The sequence below is a fragment of the Ambystoma mexicanum genome, chromosome 8 (assembly GCF_040938575.1).
Source record: "Ambystoma mexicanum isolate Mex_15411 chromosome 8, UKY_AmexF1_1, whole genome shotgun sequence".
In the NCBI taxonomy this organism is placed as follows: Eukaryota; Metazoa; Chordata; class Amphibia; order Caudata; family Ambystomatidae; genus Ambystoma; species Ambystoma mexicanum.
The window spans coordinates 1210584396-1210611402 of NC_090929.1; the positions used below are offsets into that span (position 1 = coordinate 1210584396).

At 45.9% G+C, this 27007-nt stretch overlaps 1 protein-coding gene across 2 annotated transcripts in view; it reads right to left on the reverse strand.

Annotated features, from left to right (window-relative positions):
* Positions 1 to 27007, reverse strand: part of RPP30 (ribonuclease P/MRP subunit p30) — a 209458-nt gene that overhangs the window by 40317 nt on the left and 142134 nt on the right. For both annotated transcript variants that reach the window (XM_069611311.1, XM_069611312.1), the window contains exons 7-10: positions 17955 to 18071; positions 16084 to 16113; positions 14988 to 15025; positions 13062 to 13141 (exon numbers count right to left, since the gene is read on the reverse strand). In XM_069611311.1, coding sequence (XP_069467412.1) covers positions 13062 to 13141; positions 14988 to 15025; positions 16084 to 16113; positions 17955 to 18071 — 265 coding nt within the window. The remainder of the gene's footprint in view (positions 1 to 13061; positions 13142 to 14987; positions 15026 to 16083; positions 16114 to 17954; positions 18072 to 27007) is intronic.

Genomic DNA, 27007 nt, shown 5'->3' on the forward strand with positions numbered 1-27007 from the left:
GCATATCGATGATTGTGCAGTAAAATAGCGGATCATCTATATTAGGAGCGTATGTGTTAATCAGTAATATTTGCCCTCCTGCCACCTCCCCTCATACCAACACTTATCTACTTAGAGGGTCTATCTTACTAGAAAAATACCTGAAGGATAGCTTGGATGTATAAGTGTCAGGGCTCCCCTGGACTGTGCCGAATACTCTGTGAAGTACCTATGAGGACCCCATCGTGGGAGGAATTTGGTATTGATACTCCCCTGCGCATGTGTCTCCTGTATCAGAAGGATGTGGGGGTCGTGGCGTGTAATGTATGCAGCAATTTTCCTTGCCTTGACTGGATTGTTGAGACCCCGAATGTTCCAGGAGAGTAGTCTAATGCTTAATCCACCCTTAGTCTGCGCCATAGTTGCCTATCAAAGGAGCGTTTGCCAAGTATGGCGCCATTGTCTCAAGTGGTGTAAGAGTCCTGTTGGAAAATAGTCCCCTGATTTTAACTTTGTAACATCCCCAACCATGCCTGGCATAACACCAGGAAAAACTTTTACCTGTTTCCCCCGCCAACCCCCACCCGCATCATCAACCCCAACCCGATGATGTATCCCATCAACCATAACTTGGGAAGTCTCCTGGGGGTGTGAGCTGTACTCACGTGACCGACCACCATGGGGGGGCTCACAGCGCTACAACAACATATGGTGGACAGGGCCACCTCGCCGTCAACGGGTTATTGAACTTGTGGCAAGGCAGTGCAGAGTAGTCTCATCAGCCAGCATGGTCCTCCGGTTCCGCCACCGGCCGGGGCGGCAAGTTGCGGTTAGTCTCCCGGCTCCCCGGGGGAAGTGGGATTGAGGCCTCGACCTACATCATGGCCTCCGTAGAATTCTCAAAAAAAATGTGCTCGGCCTCTGTGTTGGATGCGCATTTTAGCCAGGAAGACAAGTGCATACGGGATCTGGCGTAGCCTCAGCTGTCTCTTGACCGGTTCGTAGGACCTCCTCAGCATTTGCACATTAGTTGAAAAATCCGGATATATGTGTATCCTGTTGTCTTCATAATGTAGAGAGCCTTTTTCCCTGGAAAGCCTCAGGATAGCATCTCTGTCTCTATAATTTAGGAGTCGGGCAATGATCGTGCGGGCGGTGCTCCAGGCTTAGGAGGGGGGGCAGGGTGCGATGCGCCAGCTCCACGAGAAAATGATCGGAGAAAGCATCGGGGCCCAAGAGGGATTACAGGAGGTTTTCCACCTGGCGTTCCATGGAACCTTTTCTGAAGGATTTGGCTACCCCGACCAGGCGGATGTTGTTCCTCCTGGTACGAGATTCCAAGTCCTCGCACTTATTCAGGGTTTTCTGCAGGTCACCCTTTAACTGGGCGATATCGCGGCTGTGTTGTGCTATCGAGTCCTCGTTGACTCCAATTCTGTTCTCCGCCTCCGTAGTGCGTGCACTTTCCTTGTCAACCCTTGCCTTCAGAAAGCTGATCGTGGCTCCTATATCATCCAGTTTGCTGTTAACCGCCAGGAATCCACTCTGGACCATCGATAATAGTTTGTCCACTCTCTCGTTCATTGGAGATTCCGGTTGGCCGCCCTGGGGCTCAGTGGGTGTCTCGGCAGACCCATGTAGCTGGGAGCTGGCAAAGGAGTCCATCGGACCAGTTTTCTTGGGGCCCATACTTTTCTTTTCGCTGCAGCCCATATATTAAATCTGTTGGGTTGCGTCCACACACGTTCTGGGGCCCCGTGGTAGTTGGTGGTCAGCGATCGCCGGCACTTAGGCGTGTGACTCAATCATCAGCGTAGTTTGTGGGCAGCATGTGCTGCATACGGGGAGGCAAAAGCAACACTGCTTGTGTGGCAGGAATGTGCAGAGGAGATATGCCAGAGCACCCGGCAGGAGCCACGACAAGGGCACCCACCTTATGATGTTATCAGCAGGCCTCAACGAGCGAACGCAGCTGGCACGCCGCCGTTGCCAAGGTCCGACTCGGTTGTCAGTTGAAGAAAAGTAATGTTACGTCCAGGTTGGACACCCGGGAGGAGAACCGGGGACGAGCAGGATATATTCACCGGCAACTCTGAAGTGTGTAAGGAAGGCACCGGCAGCAAAAAGGCGTGCAGCGCGGCTTTTCCCCCTCTCCGGCCTGTAGGCGAGCTGACGCCTCCGGCTGTCACGTGATTTCTCTGGAGCCGTGGTCCGGGTATGCCGCTGCCGTGCTCACGTGTAGGTTTCCAGTCTGATATCTCAGGATTGAGCCAGCGTTTCTTCAGGGGAATCAGTGGAATGATGCTGCAGATCTTCCGCTGCCGATAACAGATGTTCATTGGCGTGTAGGTGGCCCCGAACAGGATTAATTTTATGGTAGGATATGTTACGGGCCGGAGCTCTCCCTTCAGGCGGCCATCGACGACGTGCCCAACAGCGCCCCCTGCTGTTCCAATTTGTTAATGATCTTTAAACTTGGATATTCCAGTGTGCCCATTGCTATTGTCTGCATGGTCACCCTGTGAGTTTCTACTGTTGATAAGTGCCTCTATCCCTCTCAACTGCTATTCCTATTCCCCCCCCTCTGTCTCTACCCCATGGTGCTCTCCGTCTCTCCTATCTTTTCAAATTGCTTCTCCATCACCTATCCTCCTTCTCTCATAAGTCTGGAAGGAAGACATTTTAAAAGGCACTCATTAGATCCAACCCTGGTCTGCCCATTGCAGGCATCTACATCAATGCTTCCTCCAGACAAGTTATCACTGACATTCTCTTTGCTGTTCCTTCTTCCGACTCATGGACTCCCCATATGGTTTCTGCCCCCTCTCCCGTCTCTTCCTCACCCATTATTGGTGGCACCAGATGGGAAGTGCTCTTGGCTCACTTTGCATATTCCAAATGCACCATTGAGGTCTATCACAATGGCACAATCATGGTCCAGGGCTCTCAGCCCAACCTCCTCCTCCTTGACAGGGATCTTCAACTCTCTTCAACTTCTCCCTCTCTCTGGCCACCCCTCCATCCAGCATCACCAGTATCCCCCCAGTAGTGACCCTCGACCCCTGTGCCCCCCCTCGCAAATCATTTAAAGGGGGAAACCAGCTTCACTTAGTTACCCTAAATTCTCGCTCTGCTATCAAACACTCCTCTGACATCCGTAACCTCCTTGAAGACTTTGACCTTGACGTCCTTGCTCTCACTGAGACGTGGTTCAAGGCCAGCTCCATCGCCGTTTTTGACACTCTTCTCCCTGAGGGCTACAAGATCCTGTCCAATCCCAGACCCTCCCGACCTGTTAGCGGAGTGGCTCTGGTCTTAATCCTACTCATCCTTTGAAAGCCTAGTCTGCAGGCTTTCTGTCTCAGCTAACTTCTCTCATACTCTGGCTACCATCTACAGGCCCCCTCCAGGCCGACCTCCCTCTTCCTCCCATAATGGGTGGACTTGTCCTCCTCTCTTCTTGCCTCCTCCCCCAAATGTATCTTCTTTGGAGACTTTAACATCCATCTCGACTCCCCTGATGTTGCTACTGTACCCTTTTGTGACCTCTGCGACTCCCTTTCCCCCACTATCCTTCCCTCTGGCCCAACCCACTCTGCCTTGGATGCTCTCATCTCATCAGACATTCGACCGATAAGCTGAGTGTCAGTTGCTGCATTTGCCTCTTCCTTCCTCCCTCCTCCTCCCCCTTCTTTTGACTGTCCTTCTGACTCTGTTCTTGTGAACCTCCATCTCTCTCCATCTCCAACACCCTGGACATCCGTGCCCCTGTCATGAGGATCAACATGAAGTCTGCCTCCAAATGCAACTCTCGGTAGGATTCCAACCTGGCAGCTTTGAAACGCAAGTGCAAGGCTGCAGAGTGGAAGTGGCAGACATCTAGCTCATCCTCTGACAAACCAGCTGCCGCCTACTTCAACAGTAATATCGTCTCACCATCTGGTCCAAAAAAAGGGCTCCTGTCCAAGGTTGTTTCTCTGGAGCCTCCAATAACACAGCATAACTTGTCAATCCTTCTCCCTCACAGGCCCTCTGCACTGGCCTCCCAACATCCTGCCATCTCTGATCTCTGGTTCCCCCCTCAGACACCTTGCCCCTTCTCTTGCCTCCCTTGGCCCCCTCTCTCTACCCCGCCCATACTCTCCTCCTCCTCTCCCATTGCATCAGACCAGATCTCTAGAGTTGTCTGCTCTAGGAAAGTCTCCTCTTAACAGGTGCTACCCTGCTCCTCCAAAACCATCAAGGACAACATCGCTTCTCTCACCCCAGCCTTGGCTGATCTCTGCAAACATTCCTTTGCCACTGGCTCCTTCCCACAACCCCTTAAGCACTCTCTTGTGCACCCTCTGCTAAAAAAGCCACCTGCATACTCTTCCTGACCGGCTAACTATCGCCCCATCTCCATCACCTCTTTTTTGGGCAAACTCATGGAGAAGCTGGTCATCCCCCCAACTTATCCTCCGCACCGAATTGGCTGGCTGCCTCCATGACCACCAGTCCGGTTTCAGGGCATCAGGAGGCACGGAAACTGCTCTCCTGAACAACCCTTGAAAACCTGAACTCTAACACACCCTCTGTTCTGATCCTCCTCATTCTATCTTCTGCCTTTGACATAGTCAACCCCTCCATCCTCATAAACCGTCTCCATGATACCCTAGACATCACGGACCGGGCACTGGTATGGTTGACCGCATTCCTTTCTTTCAAACACACCCTCCCAAGTGCAAATGGGTAATTGTCTCTCCTCCACCTCACTCTCTACCTGTGGAGTTCCTCAGCGCTCTAGCCTATTGTAGCGCTTACCTCTGAGGCCCTGCAGGAGTGCCTGGTCCGGTCTGTCGACAAGCTCAGGTCCGGTCTGTAAACACCTTCTGAAGATGCCCAAAATCTCTCCCTCCGCTCTGCTCGCTGCAGGTGAAACCACCCAGCGGTCAGAGGGGCAGGAGTGATCTGGAGGTTCAGGATCTGGATCTGTTGCGCCTCAGAGGCGTATAGCACCAAAGACACTCTTAGTCTCTGCTTATATTGATGCTTCTGCCCAGTTTCCTCACTGGACTAGTACCAGTCCTGCTCAGTTCTATCACTGTGAATTAGCTTTTCCCAGTACACTCGCCTCCAGTTCCTTCACTGAGGCGTGGCGGTTTACCAGCTACTCCACTAGTTGTATGGGAGTCCAGGCCTGCTGCGACCCCCCAAGCCACCTTCCGTTGTGTAAAGGCACCTTCCCACTAGCCAGTGGGTAATATGTCTGAGTGCCTGTTGTTGCGCTGTTTTACTCGATTGTCTATTTTCTTCCCAGGCTTAGTATGCTGATGGAAGAGTTCGGTGTGGATGATGACGGGCGCTGCTACTGGAATGCAGTTCGGGTAGGGCAATGCGCGGGTGGCGGGCGGGATTGTTTGATTAGACCGCCACTTACCAAATGTCTTTCTTTTCAGATGTTGAATGCTGACTTCGCGGCGTGGGTGGAATCCAGTGGGAGTTCTGGCTTGGGCGTTGCAGAAGAAGTCAGAAGAGTACCAGCGTTCAGGTAAGTAGCAGATCTTGACCCGCGTAGTGAAGTCTTTGGCTTCTCACGTAGTGCAGATCTGGAAACACGATGTCTTGACAAGTCGTGTAGATCTGGAGTTCCAATCTTGATTCGACGTGCAGAACAAAATGGATGTTGACAAGCAAGCGTCACACCTGCAGCCGAAGAAAGCGCTAAGCACCGGGTGTGGCCCAGGGCGGGGTTTACATAGCCCTGGGCCTGCCCAGAACCACTAGACCACCATAGAAATCAACCTGGTGGCCCTCTAGGGGCCAAGTTGAATATCACTGTTGGGCTCAGTCTTGGGGCCATCTTTGAAGGGGCCATAGGCATACATAAGCCTATGTCTGTGCCAAAAAACCTTGGGGTCACCTTTGACTCCTCTCTCCCTTTCTCTGCACACATCACTGGCCTCGCCATGAAGTCCAATTTCCAGCTCCACCTCCTCAAGGGCATTCTTTCCTTCCTCACTTTCAACCAGAAGCTCAACATCCCCAAAGCCCTGATTCTCTCTAGGCTGGACTACTGCAACAGCCTCTTCCTCTATCTGCCTCTTTCCTCCCTTCACCCACTTCAACTAATCCAGAATAGGACTGCAAGACTTATCCTTGGCCTCAAGCCCAGAGACCAGATCTCTCTAGTCCTAAAATCTCTCTACTGGCAGCTGCCCAGGGTCTGTGACCTCTCTACATCCAGCTCCCTCTCTAAATACCTCCCTGCCAGAGTCCTTTGGTGCTCTGGCTTCAACTCTCTGCAGGTCAAACGTTTTTCCAAACAGAGAGAGGGGAGTAGATCACTTTCCTCGGCTGGTTCTGCCCTCTGGAACAACCTCCCTTCCCCCTCAGACTTGAGCCGGACCGTCTTAAATTCCGGAAACTTCTCAAGACTTTCCTTTTCTCCTCTTCCTTCCCTCTTCCCTTCCCGTGCTAACGTTCCCTCTGCCGCTGCGACTGGGACCAGAGTTATACAGGAGCTAGACCAACCCCTACCAATGCCCCCAGCATCCCCTGTAAGCCCTGCCCTTGGGCTCCCTTCCCCGGACTAGCCCTAACCTGGTCCACCCTGCCCTCTGCGCTTACCCTCCCTTTCCCCTCACTTCTCCCCCCCCCCAGCACTTGCCTTCTTGGCCCCCCAGCACTTGCCCCCCTCCCTTGGGCACCTCACTCCTGCACTTCTTCCTCTACCCGCACCCATGCACTTACCTTGTTCTTGCACTTGCACAGTTTGATTGCCACAAGGCCAATATAAACGTTTTTTGTTGCTCTTCTTATGTTCCCCTCCCCAATCTGTCCTATGGGGCCTGGAAACACTTGTGTATAGGTGCCATACAAATGTCCAATACATACATAAAGATGTTCAGATGGAGTTGACCATAACTTGCAGAGAATGTGGCAACCCCACAAGCTTAACAAAAAGCATCAGTGTGGTTCTTGTTTTCCTTGAAGTGGTTCTTATATTTGAAGTTGTGGAGTAAAAGACATTATTAATTTGTTTTGTTTGAGTTTAAACTTTACCACCAAAGTACTGACAAGTAGTAGTTTACTCTGGCCTGGCAGGAGAGTAAACCAGGTCAGAGATTGTTGTAGTAGTTGTATCTGTTCTGGCAGGAGAGTACACTGCAGCAGAGAACTTTGACTTAATAAGCCTGGCAGGTGAATAGACCATGTGGAAGCCTTTGCAGTACCGTGATATGGTTAAAAGTCTTAAAGAGGAAGTTGAAGATACATTAAAGTATTTTGTTGATTAATGCAAAATCATCCTGACCAATTAATAACACTGAAGCAAGTTGTTATGTGAACTGCTATGAAAGTCTTTAATATTGTCAAATAAATGGTTTTGTGAACTGGTACAGAAATATCCTGACAAATACCTTTTTGTTGATACCAATGAAGTAAGGAAATATTCTGAGCTGCTGAACAGAAGTTATGTCAAGAACATGGTGTTATCAAATTGGAAATGTTGAACAAAATCCTACTTGAATCTGGGGATGTGAAATTACCCGGATTATAAGGCGAATCATTTATTACAATGTGAATTTAACAGTTCTATTTGTTGCTGTTGAATTGCAAAATATATGCCTTAAATTGTGTATGATTAAGCGTGAGGGACAGAATCCTTTTGTTAAAGTGTTTGCTTTTGTTTTTTTAGACAGGGAAATCTTCACCAGGCTTGGTATAATGAGGCGTTTATCCAACCTTTTGAGTTAATAAAATGGCATCTTTTGTAAAACCTTCACAAAGTTGTCCCCCTCACATTTCTGACCCCTCACACTGTGAGAAACTCAAGCTGGCACAAGTAAGACGGACACAAGTGATCACAGTTCAAGGGTGTTTATTGAACATGAATGCTGTATGCAGGTTGGGAAAAACACCCAATCTAAACCTAAATCTAAGATGGGAGCAAGCGTCAACCATCAAATGAAAAATAAGGGTTTGGGGTTGAAAGCCTGAGATCCAAATGTTCGAGGGAGAAAAGACCAAAGATAATTTTTACGAAAATAACCTCTGGTCTTTTCTCCCTGTAACATTTCTGACTTGGCCCCTGCCCCACGCCCACGCCCACTCCCACACCCCGACCCACACCCACACCCCTACTTACCTTGCGGCCCGCCGACTGTCCCTGCAACGCCTGTTCCCTTTCACTTCCGTGGCTGGGAGCCGGCATGTAAGCTCTAATCTCATATTGGCGATTTATGTTTTTTTTCTTTTTAAAAAGCAAATTTAAAAAGGCATTGGAGAAGGTGGCATTCAATGTCAGCTTCTAACGGTACTCCCATTCCGGAGGCAGGTGGTCAAACCACTTTACTACCAATGCAGTGAGTTGGAAGCCTGTGGATAAGTATACAAGCTTTACCACTGCTGGACACATCATCATACGTTCAATGCACTTGACCTTACCAAAACATTTTACATGGATAGCACAGCTTCCAACAAGTGACACGTGGTGGAGAGGTGCAATTTGTTTCTCTTTAGGCAATGGAGAGAAAGTAATACGTTCACCAGCAGTCACTTGCCGCGACGCAGGGTCTGAAGAGTAAATTGTGGGCCAGCCGATTTCACAAATGTCGATTGCGAGTACTGAATATGACTGGAAGTCACATTTCCATGCAGGCTTGATAAATCATACTCGCGAACTACTGCAGTTGGCTTGAAGCATCCCTTTTCCCCCCAGCACACTGCAAATGGCAGCTGTTCTGGAAGCAAGCATGTTTTTATGGACATGAGAATTCTTAGAGGAGCATCTGATTCTAGCAAAACATTGGGTGTGTTTCCAAATGCAAGGATAACAATCTGCAGGCAAGGTTTCAGTTTAAACACTATCTAGGAGTATAAACATTTCAGAGGACTACAACTGTTCAATTGTCATATCAACAAGAGCATCTGTGATGAAGATTCTCTGTATTCTGCCAACATCTCAAGGGATAATAAATGAATGCTGTACAAAATTACAGAGAGTATTTACATTATATTTAAATGTTTTTTCATCGAGAAAACTGGATGTGCTAGTTCACAAATGGCTCTAGCAGTGACATTTTGCTGGAAAACAACCTGGAATTCTCACATTTATTATGCAAAAATGCCAAAGGCTCCAGAATCTCGGAGATCAGCAACAAGGCAAAGAGACAACTGGGGGGGTACGAACTAGAGGCTACAGGGAAAAGGGGTGGTACAGATTCAGTTTCAGCCACCAGAGGAAACATTGTTTTAGGCAGCAATCAGAACAGTGCGTTTGCATCATTAAGAGACGTAAACGTGTGGGCGATACAAACACTGTTGGAATGAAAGGGGACAGAGACTAAAAACAAGCTGATAACTATAAGGACCATTGTACTGCTACTCCCACTAATTCCAGACTTACAGGAATTATGTTCCATGGGGACAGGAAAGCAGCCTTTTTTGCCCAACACAGAAAATGTAAATTTATTTTGAAGTGTAGTCGGGCGAATGCGCGGCACAGCCCTTACCTTACAACCTTTCTCCTCTGCTACACCCACTATTCCTTTTCCATCCACCCAATGCCATACATGACTGATGTCGGATTATTAGCTGGGAAGGGGAGAGGGCATATGGAGCAACGTGACTATGTACTAAGAGTGGACTTGTCACCACAGTGACTCCTGCATTATGTCCCTCTCTTCCACACTTGTGGGCGTGTCTCTGGCATAATGAGCCCAGAAGGAGGTTGGGCAGTACCTAGTATAGCCAAAGAGTTTTGTAGAACCATTTGGCCGATGTTCGCATCAGCCTGGGAGCAGAGGAACACAAACTAGCGCTTACAGAATGCAGATGACAAAGCCAAAGTGGCAGTATCATCAAGACTGTCCAGCAGGCCACAGAGGGTGCCTTGGCTTTCACTAAATGGCGGCACAGCTTTTTAGTTAGGAGGAGGACATTTTTTCAATTAGTAACTTTCAACACTACAAGACATGATCCATTGGGCTATGGGAGCTTTAGAAGCCTGCTCACCCGGAAAAGGGCAACCCATACGTCACAAAAAGCCTCTTTGACAAATGGGTTATCTAGTATTGTCCAGGTAGAACTTAACTGCTCTCTGCACCTCAACTGTGTGGAAAGTCCTATCCACTTCTGATGATGCAATCTGGATTAAGTTGGGAAGAGAGATCTCTTGGTTTAGGGGAAACTGCAAGACAACCTTTTGTATAAATCAATGTTCAGTACACAGCACCACCTTGTCTTTATGTAACACAGTAAAGGATGATCCCCAAAAGGAATTGAGGCTGGCTCACGTTAGGGAGATTTATCAATGTTATGCTTCATCCCCGCTCCTAGTGATACCCCCAGCACTTGTTGCTCGACTTCTGGACCTTTTTCTTTAATCTTGAGTGAGTGGAGCCTTTTTCCACTCATTCATTCTTATTGGCTCTGTCTTTTAGAACTCTATTCTTTGTATTTTACCTGTATTATTCTCCTCCATAACTCTTAAAGGCATCTGTATTTTACTATTGCAGGGCACAGCTCCTTATGGGCAGTGTTGCTGGGGACCCTTAGGGCCCACCTTTGAGATTATTTTCTTTATACTAGAGTAACTATAGTTCTTAAGGATACTTACTATCTCTCCTAAAACTTTATAGCCTGAGAGAATGACACACTACCTTAATTGGAGTGCCAAAGGGATACCCAGTATCCCCCTTATCTCTGCTCCTGTGACTTTTTAGTCACATAGACAATCTCCTAGTTATGGCTGGTGCAGGGCAAGTTTTCTACTAACTATTGTGTAATTTGTGTACCACAGGCTATTTCTATAGCCTTGGTAGTGCACAATAGGGGCACCCACGTACCAACTTGGTGCCTCCCTTCTTTTTCGCCATTACAAGCGTGGTTGTTCTTTGTTAGCCCTTCTACCATTCTGAGAAGGGGAAGCAGGTGTGTGTTTTGCCTTTGGCGGGAATCCTTGGGTGTCCCCGCCTAGGATCCAGAGTGTCTGGGCAGGCACAAAGTTGGGGAGGAGTTTTCCACCCCACCTTTCCTTTGCCTGCCAGAGTGCCTGAATAGAACCAGCTCCCACTGGGGGTCTGCCTTTCCCCTTTCTGTAAATTGCTGAGAGAGATTGCAGAGGCGTGTGTGCTGGAAATGTATAAAAGGTGAAGCTCCTAGAATGAAAAGCAAGTCGACCACTGGAAGCTGAAGTAACCAAAGAAGACACAAACAGAGACTCCTGCAGACACTTTGCAACACTGTGAAACGACCACTGCTGTCCTGACCCTGTGTGCGACAGAGAAGCTCCGAAGAGGACTTCTCCTTTACTTTGGCTAGTGGGAATAACCAGTCGTAAGACAAACTTTGATTTGAGCCATCTCCTGAGGTCCTGTGAGTTTCCAGGGATGCGCAACCCCACTACCAGGAGACATGCTGTCGATTTCGAGTGCATCGTCGTGGAAAGGCTGAATTCGTCCAAATCTTGGCTGTGCCCTCAAGGATACTATAGAGATCCGATCCAACTCCCCCAGACCCGTCATCAGAGTGCAGGACTGCAGAAAGCGAAGAAGATTGACCGGGCTGAATCAAGTCCTTTCTTAGTGCAGCAGAAAAGGCACCAAGTGACCAGAGGAGTTTCTGAAAGTCGTGCCAGAGATCCTCCCTCGAGACTGCTGCTGAGAGATCCTTGTCCATTGTCCTGCCTTCAGTCATCAGACCAAGGAATCGGAAGTCGGGTCCAGAGCTGCAACATAGCGGAGCATCCACCACAAACCTTTTCTTCTAACCTAAGGTACTGTGGGGAAACAAGGTATTGCTTACCTGGTTCCAGAAAGTCGCTCCAGAGCATTGGAGTGCACACTGAGGTGGGCAAGCCCCTCTTACCTCCGACCCAAGCTGCTGCTTGTGTCCCTTTAGAGTTCTTTAACAGGGTCTCCAGCATTGGTGGTTAAGCCTTCTTAGGGACTAGAAATTATCCACAGGAACATTTGATTTCTACTGCTTTGCAAGACTTTAAGCCGCTACGAAATGCCTTTTAGCTGGGATTGAGTTTTTGACTTTGAAATACTTGTGCCGCGAAACTGGCTCTAGAACATGAAGCTCGGCTAGGATAACACTAACCAATTGTTTTCCTTCCCAAAAATGTATGTGTATGCAGACTAAATACAATTACTGTATTACTTTGTGGGTGCGCAGTGTTACTGATAGAACTGTCAAACTCAACAATTGTATACGGTCAGCAACTACCAACTAAGAGGCGACCCTTTGAAAGTATTGAAAAGTATACCTATGTGTGTTGGTTTATTGTGCTAAGTATTTAACAGTGACTCTTGTGTATATATAATAAATCTATATTTTAATATAAATGTATGTGTAAGTGTTTCTTTGATGTGCATTACTGACTGGGTTTACTGATCTTCTGAAGATAAACCTAACTGCTCTGCCGCTCTACCAAGGTCCTTGAGTAGTACAGACTGATATTAGAGTTGGGGATCTATAACAGCTCAATTTGTGCTGATGTTATAGTGACCAGAAAATCAGTTTACCTGGATACCATCTGGCCATCCACTGTGGCCGATGGCCGCAAATGATCTATGGGCCAAGGCTAAGAGAGCCATGTTCAAGTCCCAAGTTGCAGCCATTGCCCAATTAGGTGATCATAACTGACCTCTATGATACAAGAGGCCATTAGCCACAAAAGCCTCTTGAACTGTCAAGCTTTTGCAGCACTGTGAGAAAGGAAGAATGTGCAAATATCCTGGATGTCCGATATCCTATCCAGAGTAGAAAAGATCCGGGCCACTGCCATGTGCCATCAGAAGCCAATGAATGTCAAGCATTGCAAATAAGGCTTTTGTGATTCACCGAAAGACCCAGGTTGAACAGAAGGTGCAGCAAGATTTGCAGGGATCAAGTAGCTTCCTGCTCAAATCACCCAGTCATTGAAGTACAGATTAATGTAGAGGCCCTGTAGACATACACTGGATATCACCACTATAGCTATCATCTTGGTAAAAAGTCTTGGGACTCCACCCCAAATTTGTTTTCAAATGATTGAGCAGGTTTCAATAACCAAACAGGCAAGAAACAGTTTGATTGGAAATCTACAAACTTACCTCCATGAAGAAGTACTGACCGGCAGTGGGTAGAAAGAGCAGCTTTGGCCGCAAAGTCAGACAGACCAAACAACAAACCTCTATAGTAGCATTATTAAGGTTTGGACAACAAATGATTTCCAGAGAACATATTTGTCTTTTCATTTAGTCTGAAATTTGCTCCTAGAACACTTCTTAAATACAAAAACATTCAACTGAGATTCAAAAGATTGTATTTTAACGGTAAACTACAGTTCAATGCATATTCATTTTTGATAATAGTTCATGCTTACATCACAAACCTCAGCAGGGCTGGTCTGTTTTCTAAAGAATTGTAGAAGTTCATTATGAAGCTTGAAGATCCTTTTGTGATTGCCCTAGGCTTTGGCCCACTGTCTGACACTATGCGATCAGTCCACCCTTCTAATGATAGCACTAGTAATATTATGACTTCTACTAGTATTACTTGACACACACATACTAAAGTACTATTGATACATTTAGTAATACAACTACCAATATTATGGGTAGTTGAACACCAAGTGGAATTATCTGTACTCTACTCCTCAGACCATCTTAACTACTGATATTACTACTTGTAACAGTAGCATTGTTTCTACTACTAACCATAGTACTATTACTGCTATCTCCCGTTCTACCACTATGGGTACCACTAGGTAGGGTCCTTCCATTATAATATATGTACTATCATTATTAGGATCAACGCTGCGACCTTTACACAAATTACATATATTGTCACTAGCAGCAGTACACCCTGCAATACTATTAGTATTACTGCTACCATTAAGGATACAACTGATCACTTCAATCAATCCTAATTCTTCCATTCTGGAACCGTCCCAATCCCCCTCCACCACATCTCACCTGCTCTTCCTATCCATCCCAGCTTCTCTACTACACCAGCAATATTACCTCGAATCCCCTGGGCGTGCCCCTGTGTACACTGCTCTGCTGCATTCCACCGAGGTCTTTACTTTACAAATCCCACACATTCAACTACTACAAAAATCACTATCCCTACTATGAGTGAGAGATACTGGTAGGTAGCTGATATTGGCAGCAGTACCAATTATCAGCAGCACCAAAGTTAGCCGTAGTAGGAATCATTGTTGTGTATATATCACTAGCAGTTGTACTAATAGTAAAAAACACTAATAACACGTTGTATGCTACTAGTAGTTAAAATAGCAGCATCTCTATTGTTTTGAGTAACGGGACAAACAGTAGCAATAATGGTACCTAGTATCGGCACAAACAGAACAGATAGTAGTGGTTAAACTAGTAGTGGTGATGGTGGAGTATACTTTCACCAAGTAGTAATGCCAATGTGTTGGAGGACATCTTTTCTAAGCTTATGTGTATGAGGTAGTGGTGCACAGGATCACAGGGTACATAGGTATGTGGGGTGTTGGCAGGGCAGGATGACGAGATATTGGAATGTATGGCATGGAGAGGGGGTAGAATGCCACCTCTGAAAGTAAAACACAACGCAACCATATACTTTTCTACTTTGCTACTGTAAGAGAATTGCAGACTGCACTTCCACTACTCTTATGTCAATTCCTGTTTCAAGGATAAACAGCAGTTCACAAAATGGAGCCTCAGTAAGGAACGTGACAACAAAAATCATTGGAAATAGCAACCCATGAATGTAAAGGCACATGTTTATTATTTTCTATGCACTACTGGCCTAAATAAATCACATCTTGGCACAAAAGATCTTTACAATGCCATTTCACAATGTTGCACTGAATGTTGGCGCCTATCAAAAACTAATGTTTCTAGACATGAGTTGCAGCTCAGTAGCGCTCACTTTGCAATGTACTACAAAACTAATTACGAACACATTTCAGCATTGCAACGCTATATACTCTGCATGCTATATTAAATATTTTGACAGTGTTTTGCATATAATAAAAAGGATACAATGTAGCAACATCATAAGGACCCCTTAGTTCCATCGGCTAAAATGAGAGAAGAGAGTATTAACCAGTAGCAGTACAGTTTTTGCTCTTTGTATGCGCCCAACATTATATACGTCTTTTGTGGCTGCAGTCAACCTGTGTGGCATTTTGTAGAATTATGTCCAAAACCAAAGTTATCCTTAAAAGCGCTATCATCAGTGAGGTGAAACAGTGTCTCTCTAGACACAGAGAGAAGGGGTAACATTCTTTTTCAAAAACCTGGGGTTCAACCCTAAGTTACCAAAGGTAATACCGATATAGATGCCTTGCTTACTGTGCTTAGAGAGGCTCGGCTTCACCTTACTTATGAAGCCCAATAAGGCAGAAACACATGTCTGTGGTAACTGTTGGTAGTCTTGTTCAGAGGAGAATTGCCTAGCATTTCGGTGTTGGGCTGCTCTTGTGGACGGGACCAGACTTGCATGCATATGGCTATTTATCCTCTGGTAAAGTACAACGACCTGAGTCAGCACCATCTCACAGAATTAGTTATTTGGCTGTGTTTTTCTCAGTAACGGGGCTCCCACATTTTTGCAGCTATAAATGTATATATCTTGATATTCAATTTGCAGCAGCTAGATTAGTCACACAAAAAGAACATCCTAAATACCTTCAATTTAATGTTCAGGCTAGAAATTAGTTTTATTATGAACAGAAAAAAAGTTTCAAATATAAAATGTTCAGCGGACATAATTTTGATAATTAAAATAGTCTCAAAAGAAGCGATTTGTTTCCACTTAAAGTTCCAAGTACAATCTCAAAAGAAAATAATCGATGCTCAAATGAAAACATCAGAAAAGAAAGTGCCTTCTCAGTTCGTTCTTCTTATTTATTACATTAAGAATGGAAAGGAAACATGCATATTATTTGGAAAACACAGTGATCGTATTGTTTCCTTTTTGGCATGCAGAAGACTGCACAGTAACTGGTTTGGAAAAAACAGCAGGCCTATGCCCCATTTCTATGGCTAAATCTGAAAAGTATATTAATCAAATGATGCATAATAAAATATATGGCTCAAAGCCTAGTAAGCAAATACAGGAAATGCCCAAACTTACCGTTTCAGCAGCACTTGATAAAATAATATTCTACGGGATAAAAACAAATCACACCTTAGAAAAGCAATCAGCAGCTTAACACATTGCTGTAACAAATAAGAACAGAAGCAAATATAGCCAACTTTACTTACTGTAGTGACAATTACAATCCTAATTTCCCCTCTAGCACACTAATGGGTCATCAATGCCAAAATTACAAGCACAGAAGAAAGAAAACTCAGATGAATAGATAGCTATGGCCAAGTCCCCAAACTCCTTTCCACCAAATAATTCCCCTTTTGCTTCCCCTGCTCTGGCAGACTGAATAGTCTTTTGGCTTCTTTAATGGTGCCTACCCATTCGATTCATCATAGGTGTAGATGCTGGTTGGCAGTTGAGAAACAACAGAGAGTACAGGTCGGCTGAAACCTGTCCCCTTCTGTATTCTTCTTCAGACTGCTTGAATTGTCGGAGTGCCAGCCTGAGCATGGCTCGACCATGGTGGACCTACCCCTTTTGAACATTACCAGTCTTCAAACAAGAGTCCTGAAGGGTTTGCCAACTGCATTAGAACCACATGCTGATGACACGTTGGCACTGTCTGAATGGGCAACACCCGAGATAGAACGGTGACAAGGACCATGCTTCTTTCAGGATCTCTGTGTGGAGTCTCGCACTACCAAGTGTTCATCCTCTAACTGACTTTTGGCAGTGCTAGGCTCTATTCCCTTCTGGGGCACCTTCTTTACAATCACCGGAGGATGACAGAAAAAAACCTTCGGCATAAGGGGCAGAATTGAGCTTGTGACGCACATCAGCTTTGGAGCAGATCTTACGAATTACAGGCACCTTTGTACAGCTATCAGAATGATGTTATCCGATAGTGTGGGCCACCTCTGGAAGTCAGCGGGGCAGGATAAACTTGCATGTCTGGACAGAACAGATCTTGACGCCAAGGTGCACGAGTCAGAATAGTACAAGCCCTGATGTACTCCTGCTTCACTTCTAAGGCACAACTAAGTCCTGGAATTGATGACCCTCCATATGTTTGATGCCAATGAATTCCGATCTAAAGAGACCTAAATGATAATGAAACAAATGTGGAACTGTGTGTGTGCACCCAAATGCTCCTCCTTACTTTGCCAAATTTCTGAGTTGTTATAGAAAAATGCTCAGATCCCCATACCATGCTAGCCACATCTCAACTCTGGAGAAACGGGGACCAGACATAGTTATGGCTAAATAACAAGAGTTACAGCGTCAATGCTTGGAAGCAGCAGCCAAATGTAAGCCGTTAGAGTCACTTCACATTCAGCTTCAACCCAAAGACCCGAATTGCAAATGGTATGAACGCTCCTTTACAAAGCAGTATCTAGTTGCATGTACCAGTCTCAAGCCCAGTGGAGGCGTGCTAGGTTGATTAGGTCATCCCATACCAGAAGACTATCAGTGTTTCGTATGTGTGCTGGAAAAGTTGTGCTTATTTCATGACGAGCAGCCTTTAACATCAGGATGTGTGCCGCATTGCTTGGCGATTCAAGCGGATTAGGTTGTTTCATTGCTTTTCCTTACCCAGGCTTCAATGCATTTCTTTGTCCACTCAGATCGCTTTTAGTCAAGTCTATGACTACTTTTTGCAAACCTTTGCGCCTCTCCCTCACCAGTCTTTCCTAAAGACATACACTGCACCTAGCAATTATGCAATCTATGTATAGGTGCAGAGCAGGTGGATTAGCATTATTAGACTGGCTAAAGAAACATGCATTGCATTTTTGGAGCACTTCAATGGAAAGAACATCAAATTGATATGAACGAAACTTCAAATTATTCACAGTAAAGCTCAAAGAAGGAAGATTTCCAAAAGAGTGACTTTATTCCGTATGATAACATACCTTTTCTTTGCAGAGTTGCATTAAACTGAGCGCATTGGAAATTGTGTATCTTCTCACTGTTGAGTCTTTTATCGCAGGTGCATAAACAAGTTCGAAGAAAAGGCCTCTTTCTATTGCCTGAATGTAAACAAAATTTAAAAAAAGGGTAAAAGAGCCACAAGACAAGCTGAAAACAGCAATTTAGAAAAACAGTGTTGCAACAAAGAACATTCCACACCTGCATGTTATCGATTTACATTTCTGGGGAATTTTAAGAGTCGTTTGCCCATATAACATTTTGCATCCTGCATGACAGAATGAAGCGTGTGCCTGAAAGGATGCTAGTGGCAACAAACTTGAGTAAAAGAATGAATTCATCCTGAATGTTGGCAGATTTCCTCCCATACAAAAACAGATGATGGTACGTTTATTTACTTACGTTTGAAAATCATTTGTTATCATGCCCATTGTGTGATGTAGGTTAATACGCATGAAGGAAGCAAACCCCTTTCCTCCATGGGAGCCGTGCCTCTACTACTGCTACCTCTGGCCCTTTTATCCACACCTCGAATACTTTTCCATGTCTTCATTCACAGCTCTCCCTATGCTCTGTGCAGGAAAGGACCGTGAAAGGTAAGCCAGGCATCCAACAGAGGGCTGGCAATCTCTTGATTTTGAACATCCATCAGTTTTATTACCCAGCTGAGGAGAACTAGAGTTACCTTAAACAGCAGCTAAGATCAAGAACCAACAGGTATAGAAATCGTTCAAAATGAGCATCTTTGTTTGCGAGCAGATCTGGGTGGGGCGCAGATAGCAAATGCTGGTGTTTAGATACAGAGTTAAGGCCACTCTTACGTGCTGTTTACATTTGTATAACACTTAACTTATATTATAAAATGGCAGATCAATCTTTAAGGACTTTGCCGTACGAGCTGTGGGCGGCTCAATGAGCATTATAAATCAAGTTGCAGCACCTGTGTTGTGGGTGGGCCCAAACAAGACAGGCCCAATCCCCAAACTAGCTGAACCACCTACATAGGTGCCTACTGTGACGAGGACAGGGAATTTGTCCCTTCTCCCAAAGGGGCAGCCACCCCGTTAGGACTAGAGAGGGGAGGCCCCTATGCCTAACACCCATTTGGGGATAGGGCAAGCAGGATCTCACTGGTGTGACTCCCCCTTAGAGGACAAGGAAAGCCCAAGTAAGTTTTTACTGCACCTCCCGTTACTTTAGAAGTGTGTGTTGGTTTTATGGGATTCAACAGGGCAGTTATGTATTGGGCCCTTTAAAAGTGGATGGCTTGGTTTCTGACCTGTACTTGTTGGCGGCCTTTCATGAAGAGCAGGACCAATGAAAACTCTGATATCGTTCCACGGAGGAACATAAAAGTCTCCGGACTCAAGCACCAGGGAGAACCAGCCGATGAACAAGAAACGCTGGCTTGTGCAGACGGGCAGGAGATAGAGTCTCTCCCTCGCAGTAGGAGGCTGGAGAAAGGTCCACGCCATCAACATGGTGAGCAGAGAGCCAGGGAGGCCCACAGAACCCTGCCTTTTTGAGGGAGGCAGAGAGCCAGAGGAGCTTGGAGCCGCTGTGTGAAACCCGAGGGTATTTTTACTCCTACTCCCCCTGGATACTCTTCTCAGGTGGCCAGGGAAATGCCATCACTTTTGGATCCTGATCCATGGGGTGGAGCAGCGAGGGAGGCTCACCGGTGTGGAGGGTCGTTCGGGATTGGGAGTGGGTGCCCACAGGCGATACATGGTATCCCCCATTCCCTACTGACAACCAACCTAAGCCTACAAGGATTCCAAAAAATGGTGCACTCCTAATATGTTAAGCTATAGAAGGTAGTAAATGAAGTTCTCAATTAAGTTTAAGGTGCTGGGGAGGAACTGAGATCCTACACAAATAACAAATAAAGAAAGAGAAGATTCAAGCTTTGAACCCTCCCGTCCACTGCACACTATAATGTGTTGGCTAAACCAACTACTATGACATAAAGGTAATAATGCCCGTGAGTAAATAATAATGATCAAACATAACCAGTTTTGTAAAACACATAAGTGTATATTATTTTGTTTTAGATTGCAAATTAGATACAAAGACAAAAGCAATCACAATGTTATCACAGAGAAAAAAATTGAAGAAATGTTGCCAGTAGTCTGCTTTCAATTGTCGACGCGTTTCGAGGATGAACTCCTCTTCTTCTTAGGCCTAAACAAACAGACTATGACACGTTAGATCTCATTTCTTTCTACCATCTAGGTACGTTAAATTATTCTCCTTTCATTCAGTCATTTATTCTGTCCTCATTTATTTATAATTACACATTATCTACATTTTCGTCTACTATATGTATTTTTAGATCCCTGTTATCTGAATTGATTCGCTTTTGGCAAACTATGTGCAACGCAGACTATCGCCCACAACCACTGGTGACTAGGTAGTACCTTCACATCTAACTGGACTCGTATACAACACGAGAACAGCGTAAGTCATGTGTATCTTTCTGATACATCCATTTTATAATACTCGCTCTGTACCTGTTTAGAGACAATTTTTCCCCCCTTGTTTGGGACGATTTGGCTATCTTTATGGACACTATCAAATTAGCTAACATTTGACACCACTTGGCATTTTTGCTACGTAATTATTACGTTTTACACGATTATTGATACCACTGTCCCATCTATCTCTATATTTTTCAGATTGAGTTATCACCTATAAATGTGCCCATCCGGGGCATTACTCGATTGGTCACCAGCATTCATACTTTGAAGCAGCCTTCTGCATTTATGATATGCACTACCCCTTGTTTTCTTTGGGGCAATAGAGATTGTGCTCACATCATTTAACATCTAGACCATCAGGTAATTTCGACTATCTGTTTCTGTTTTTCTTCTCACTGGCTATTCGGGAAGGCGGTCAGAGGGTCATACTGGATCTCTCCCCACTCAAGCGGCATGCTCCTTTCTGGGGGCCTTCATTTGGGAATTATTGATTTGACTGGTTTTTCAGAACCATTATGGTCATTTAAACTTTATGAAACACAAACTGATGTGGATGAGAATATATTAACACTGTGTAGGTTGAAACCTTAGAAATAGTTACTTTTTTTGTTGTTTAGAGATTCTTTAACTTTTAAGGTATAACTGTATAACACACTTGGATAAATTCTGTTTTTTGTAATATATTTATTTGTTTATAGTCTGTTTAGGCCTAAGAAGAAGAGGAGTTCATCCTCGAAACGCGCCGCCAATTGAAAGCAGACTACTGGCAACATTTCTTCAATTTTTTTTCTCTGTGATAACATTGTGATTGCTTTTGTCTTTGTATCTAATTTGCAATCTAAAACAAAATAATATACACTTATGTGTTTACAAAACTGGTTATGTTTGATCATTATAACCAACCTAAGCCTCCCTGACCATTATAGGTTATTGAAAAAAAGCTCCCCTCATTTTCCAACATTCGACCTCGGACAGTACTAGACAAGGAAGAGGCGACTAAGAGTAATGAACACTAAAACTTAATTTCACCACTTTTGGTACTGGGGTGAAGAAGATGCCTGCAGAGTGCTTTGAAAGTCAGGCATGTCCCTTTAATTATAGTTAGGCAAGCCCAATTGAGAATCCACACCTGCAACCTGTAAAGCGGTTGCAGGTGTATAAAAGGAGGACCAGAGAACAGCAGAGAGAGCAACAGTCAGGCCTGTGTGAGAGAGACCAGCAGGGGACCCTTTTCATGAGGAGGCGTGGTAGTAGCAAGGGCTGTGGCAGACCAGATGAACCGCTGGGAGCAGAGTGTGCCGGCACTGAGCACTCTATGCAGTTTGGGTCCTGTCCTGTGTTTGGCGAGGAAGCTTGTGATCCAGGCTGCAGCGGGTGGGTATTAAGTCCCAACAGAATTGTTGCACTTCTTAGTGTATGATCCTCAAGGGCTCACCCGGTTATGTATGAACCAGGGTGGATGGCAATAAAAAGGGCTCCACCGGGTGCATAAAGTACACAGGAGCTGCAGAACACATGCTTTGAATTGGAGTGTGATGTATGTCAAGGGTCACCTCACTTTTTCTTAGAGTCGCCAGAGTTTGCCAACTGGTGATTTAATTTAAGCCTTTCTTATCACTGCCTAAGCGGAATATCCACAGCTGTTCCCTTCTGAAAAGGGTTGCATGTTGGTTCCCGCCTGTTCGTGGAATAGTGATCTTTTCGACGATGGTCCACATCAGATCCGAGGGGCTATGACCTGACATGAGGATGGCTCCAGCCACCAAATTCTGGTCATTTGCACGGCAGCGATTAATGATGCAGGGATAAAGGTGGCGTACACGTGTGCACACCACCTTTTGCTCTGCACTTTTGCACTCTGCTGTGCAAAGTGAGTAAATGATGCCTGCCAGCATTTACAATGGATCCCTACGGCATGTGCTTGCTTTATGGTGGCACATAAAGCCAACGGACCCCAAAGGGATCTCAAGCATTTGCGCTGGCATGAAAATGCATGCCGGCATAAATGCTTGAATATATTTATGGCAGAGAGGAAGGAATGTTCTGCATAAGGCAAAAAGTTCTGTTGTACCACCCCTCTCCATCATAAAAATGATTTAAAATGCATAAGCAAAATGCTAGAAGCCTTTATGCAAGGCTTTTACGTATTTTGCTTACGCTACGCCAGATCGAAAATTAGCCCCATTGAGCTCAAAACTGCAATATAGGAAAACTACGACCAAAGGCAGCAATTATACATACAACAAACAGATACAATCCACACTTGCGCTGTTACTCCTTCCCCCCTTGTGCTGTCCCTCCATACTCACTTGTGCTGTCCTTTTCTCTCCTCCTTACGCTGTCCCTCCTCTACTCATGTGCTGTTGATCCATCCCTTTTGTTGTTGCTCTTTCTCCTTCGCACTGTCGCTCATTCCCAATGTGCCGTTGTTCCTTCCTTCCTTGTGGTTCTGCTCCTTACCCCATTGCACCTTCCCCCTTGAGCCTTCGCTCCATCCCCCTTGCGCTGTTGCTCCTTTCCCCATTGCACGGTCGTTCCTTCCGCACTTGCGCGGTCGCTCCTTCCACCCATTTGCACATTCACTCCTTCTGTCAAATGTTGTACAATACTCCTTTGTACTGTTGCTGGTCTAATTTTTCATCAATGGATTTTTTTATTCTTCCTCAGGTTGCCATTTATTTCTTATTCCTCCACCCAAAGTGCTTCCTTCACCCCTTGGCACTGCCCTTCATTCCCTCCCATGCTGTCATTTCTTCCTCCTTGTGCTGTCATTCCTTCCCTACATGCTACATGCAATAAACAACTATAACTGCCAAAACTATTGCCATTGCTTGTTGTGTTTTTTGGTGGCACAGCCACCACAACATTGCCAACACCATTGCTACAGAGACAAGAGAGACAGACAGTAAAGCGGTACCAGAAAGCTGACTTTGTGCTTGTGTAGAGAGACGTGACCCAAAACCCGTACAATAAAACGAATACAAGGCAGACAACACAACCAATGCAGCGCTTATCAAGGGAAAAAAAGGTTTATTTTATGCAAAAGTCTCAGGCGGTCTTGTAGAATCTAACTGACATGGAGCTCATCACGCCCCCAAGAAGTTACAGGTTATATAGAAGAAAACTGCACATTATCATACATAGGTTACAACTACATCCCACCACCCTCATTGGCTAACACCTATATAACATGCTAATACCTCCATAAAGTCCCTTGACGATTGGCCACTCCTTATCTAAGCACAGTCCCCTATGCGCATGGCCCACTACATAGTCACTACTGAATCCTAGTACATGACTGGCTAACAGGTATATTGATACACTAATGAATCTTAAGCGTCACATGATGTGCACCCCTCTGACCCAGACACGTTCACAGTAAGACTGGTGAGGCCAACTCTGCTTTGATAAGACAATATGATGACACACTTGCCACGTTGACCCGCTGACCTTGTTTTTATCACAATACCTTTCTAACACCATCTTCCACCTCCTTCAGCGCCCTTCTTGCACCTCACTAAAAACATATTTTTGTGTACTATTTCTAAACGCAGGGCCTATAATGCACTGCCCCTCTGCAACCGGTACCTTAATACATGTGTTGCTCATTCTGTGTTGCTATATAATGCATCTATTAGGTGTCAAAACGAATACAAGTGATACATGCGTGTAGGACACACGACAGGAGACGGTAGTGATGCTCTAACAATACTTTATTTCCTTAATGTTCGGTGAGTCCTTTTTCTTAACAAACAATAAAGTGCTTGGAGATAGTTTCTTCACTACTCTCAAAGCCTCGGCGTTAAACTGTCCCTCTCGAGTCTCCTATTCACATGAGCCCGGATAGGCCCACCATTCACCTCCTCTCTCCTCTCCTTGTGCCTGAAAACTATCAACCAAGGACAATTCATGTTACTCCTTATATACCTTGTGATAGGCTTAGGTCCCCACCAATCAGAAGCAGTTCCTGGCTTCCTCACCCTGATAGGCTGCTATCTAGAGGATCCAATCATTATAAGATGAGTTGCCGTCCCCACCCCCTCTCGAGCTGTACCAGTTAGAGGGCCGGAACCTCCCCCTCCAATTCCGTGTCCATCCTGGCAATGGGGTCCTTAAAGCCCCTTCCTGCTACCGTTACTGCTCATGGAGCGATGTGTGCCGCAGAGAGCCTCTCCCCTCCCTCCTCTGAAGTGTCTCCAGTTCCGCCCTGTGCCATGGTGTTTCACCCCTGGAGCCGCGGCGGCCATGGTGGCCATGTCTGCCGGCGTAGCCGGTGAGTAATTGTGACATGGGGACTGCCGTGGGTAGAGGACTTGAGGGACCGCTCTCCCTCCGATGTTGGTCTGGCGAGCAGCGTATGGGGGATTGTTTCTCCCTGCATGCCGCCGGACATCATCGGAGTAGGAGGGCGGTCTTCCCCTAGCCGTTCGTCGTGGCCGCAGCAAAAGCGAGTCTTGCCACGCTGTTGCCGGACCTGGCGCAGCCGTTTGCAGCAGCCGCAGCAAGAGAGAGTCCCGCCCTGATTTTGCCGAACCTGGCGGACTCAGTGTCAGGGTCCGCTTCCAACCCGCATCCCTAAGAGGGCCGACTCTTGCACCGTCCACTATACCCTTACATAGCGCCATGCTAAATTCAACTTGCTCACACTGTGGCACTTACTAATATGTTTTTCTCAACCTCAACCTTTTTGCCTGGCTGGACGCTGTAACTGCATCCCCAACATGCATCTCAAAATTTGGCATGACAATTGGAAATGCTTTGGCATAATCGACCGACGCACTAAATGTTATTTCTTGTTCTATTATGCTGCTGTTATCCAATGGGCACGTGTTCAACTAATTTTTTCCCAATCGGGAGTACTGTAACATGTCACATGATGTGTAACTTTCAAAGCTAGGGAAGTGGAGTGATCTTTCTTTCTGGATACTTTTACCATACAATCCCTTATTTATTCGAGAGGAGCAGCATCAATGACAACATACAGAGGTCTGCACAAGTAATCTCAGGAGCACATCTGTATGTTCTCAGTGGTACTGCACCTCTCCAACCAAAAAAATAGGTTGTGAGGACATCTGCAGGTTGTGGTTCATTGAGGAGGTGCAGTACCATTGACAACATACTGGTGTCCTTGTAAGAAATCACATTCAAGCTAATTTTCGGGTTCCCTGTAAATTGGCGGCTCCCTGCTGGCAGATTCTGGTCATTTGCATGGCAGAGAGAAAATATGCAGGGCACAAAGCGGTGTACATGTGTGCAGGCCGCCTTTTGCCCTGCAGTTTTGCACTCTGCTGTGCAAAGTGAGTTAACGCCGCCTGCAACGCAATCATGGCAGGCAGCATTTACAATGGATCCCTATGGGGTATGCCCGCTTTTTGCTGGTACATAAAGCCGAAAGACCCCATAGGAATCTCCAGTATCTGCACCGGCATTAAAATGTATGCCGGTGCAAATGCTGGAGCATTTATATGGTGAAGTGGAAGAAAGGTGGCGTATGGCAAAAAGGTATGTTCTACCCCACCTCTGCGATACAAATGATTGAAAACGGAGCATAGTGTAAGCAAAATGATTAAAAGCCTTTACGCAAGGCTTTTTTGCATCTGCTTACCCTATATGCCAGGTCAAACAGGAGTCACACTGAGAACAAAACTACAATAAAGAACAATTACGACCAAAAGTTGCAATTATATATACAACCAACAGATGTAGTCCTCACTTGCGCTGTTCTTCCTTTCCCCCCTTAGGATGTCCCTCCCCGTTTGTGCTGCCCTTCCTCCCCTTGTGATGTTCCTTCACCCTCACTTGCCTTGTCTCTCCTCCCTCGCTTGCGCTGTCCCTCGTCCCCCTTTTACTGTCGCTACTTACCCATTCCGCTGACGCTCTGTCCATTTTGTGCTGTCACTCCTTCTCCATGCTCTGTTGCTCCTTCTCCAATGTGCTGTCACTCCTTTTACATGCGCTGTCACTCCTTCCTCGCTTGCGCGGTCGCTCCTTCCCCGTTTGCACTTTCGTATTGCTCCCCCCTTGCGCAGTCACTCCTTCCCTCTTGCGCCCTCGCATTACCCCCTTGCCCTGCCACTCTTTCCCTCATTTGTGCTGTCACTCTCCTCTCCTCCATATGTGCCGTCACTCCTTCCTTCATTTTCAAGTTCCCCATAAATTGGTGGCAGGGAGCGGTTACGTGTAGACCTACCTGTAGGCGGCTCCCCGTAACCAAAATTTGGTCATTTCATTTGCACAGCAGAGGGCAAGTGTGCAGGACAAAAGGCAGCATACATTTCGCAGTGCAAAGTGAGTAAACGCATGACCTCTATGCGCTGTCCCTCCTCACCCCTTGCACTTTTGCTCCTTCTACCCTCTGTGCTGTCACTCCTTCACCCTTGTGCTCTCCCTCCTTTCCCCATGAGCTGTCACTCCTTCCCCTTTGCGCTGCTGCTCTTCCCCACCCCTTTGCCTTTTCACTCTTTCCCCGGGACCCATTTGGACTGTCACTACTAACTTTACTTTTTGTACAATTCTCCCGTTGCTGGCCTAGCTTTCATCGATTTGATTTTTTTTAT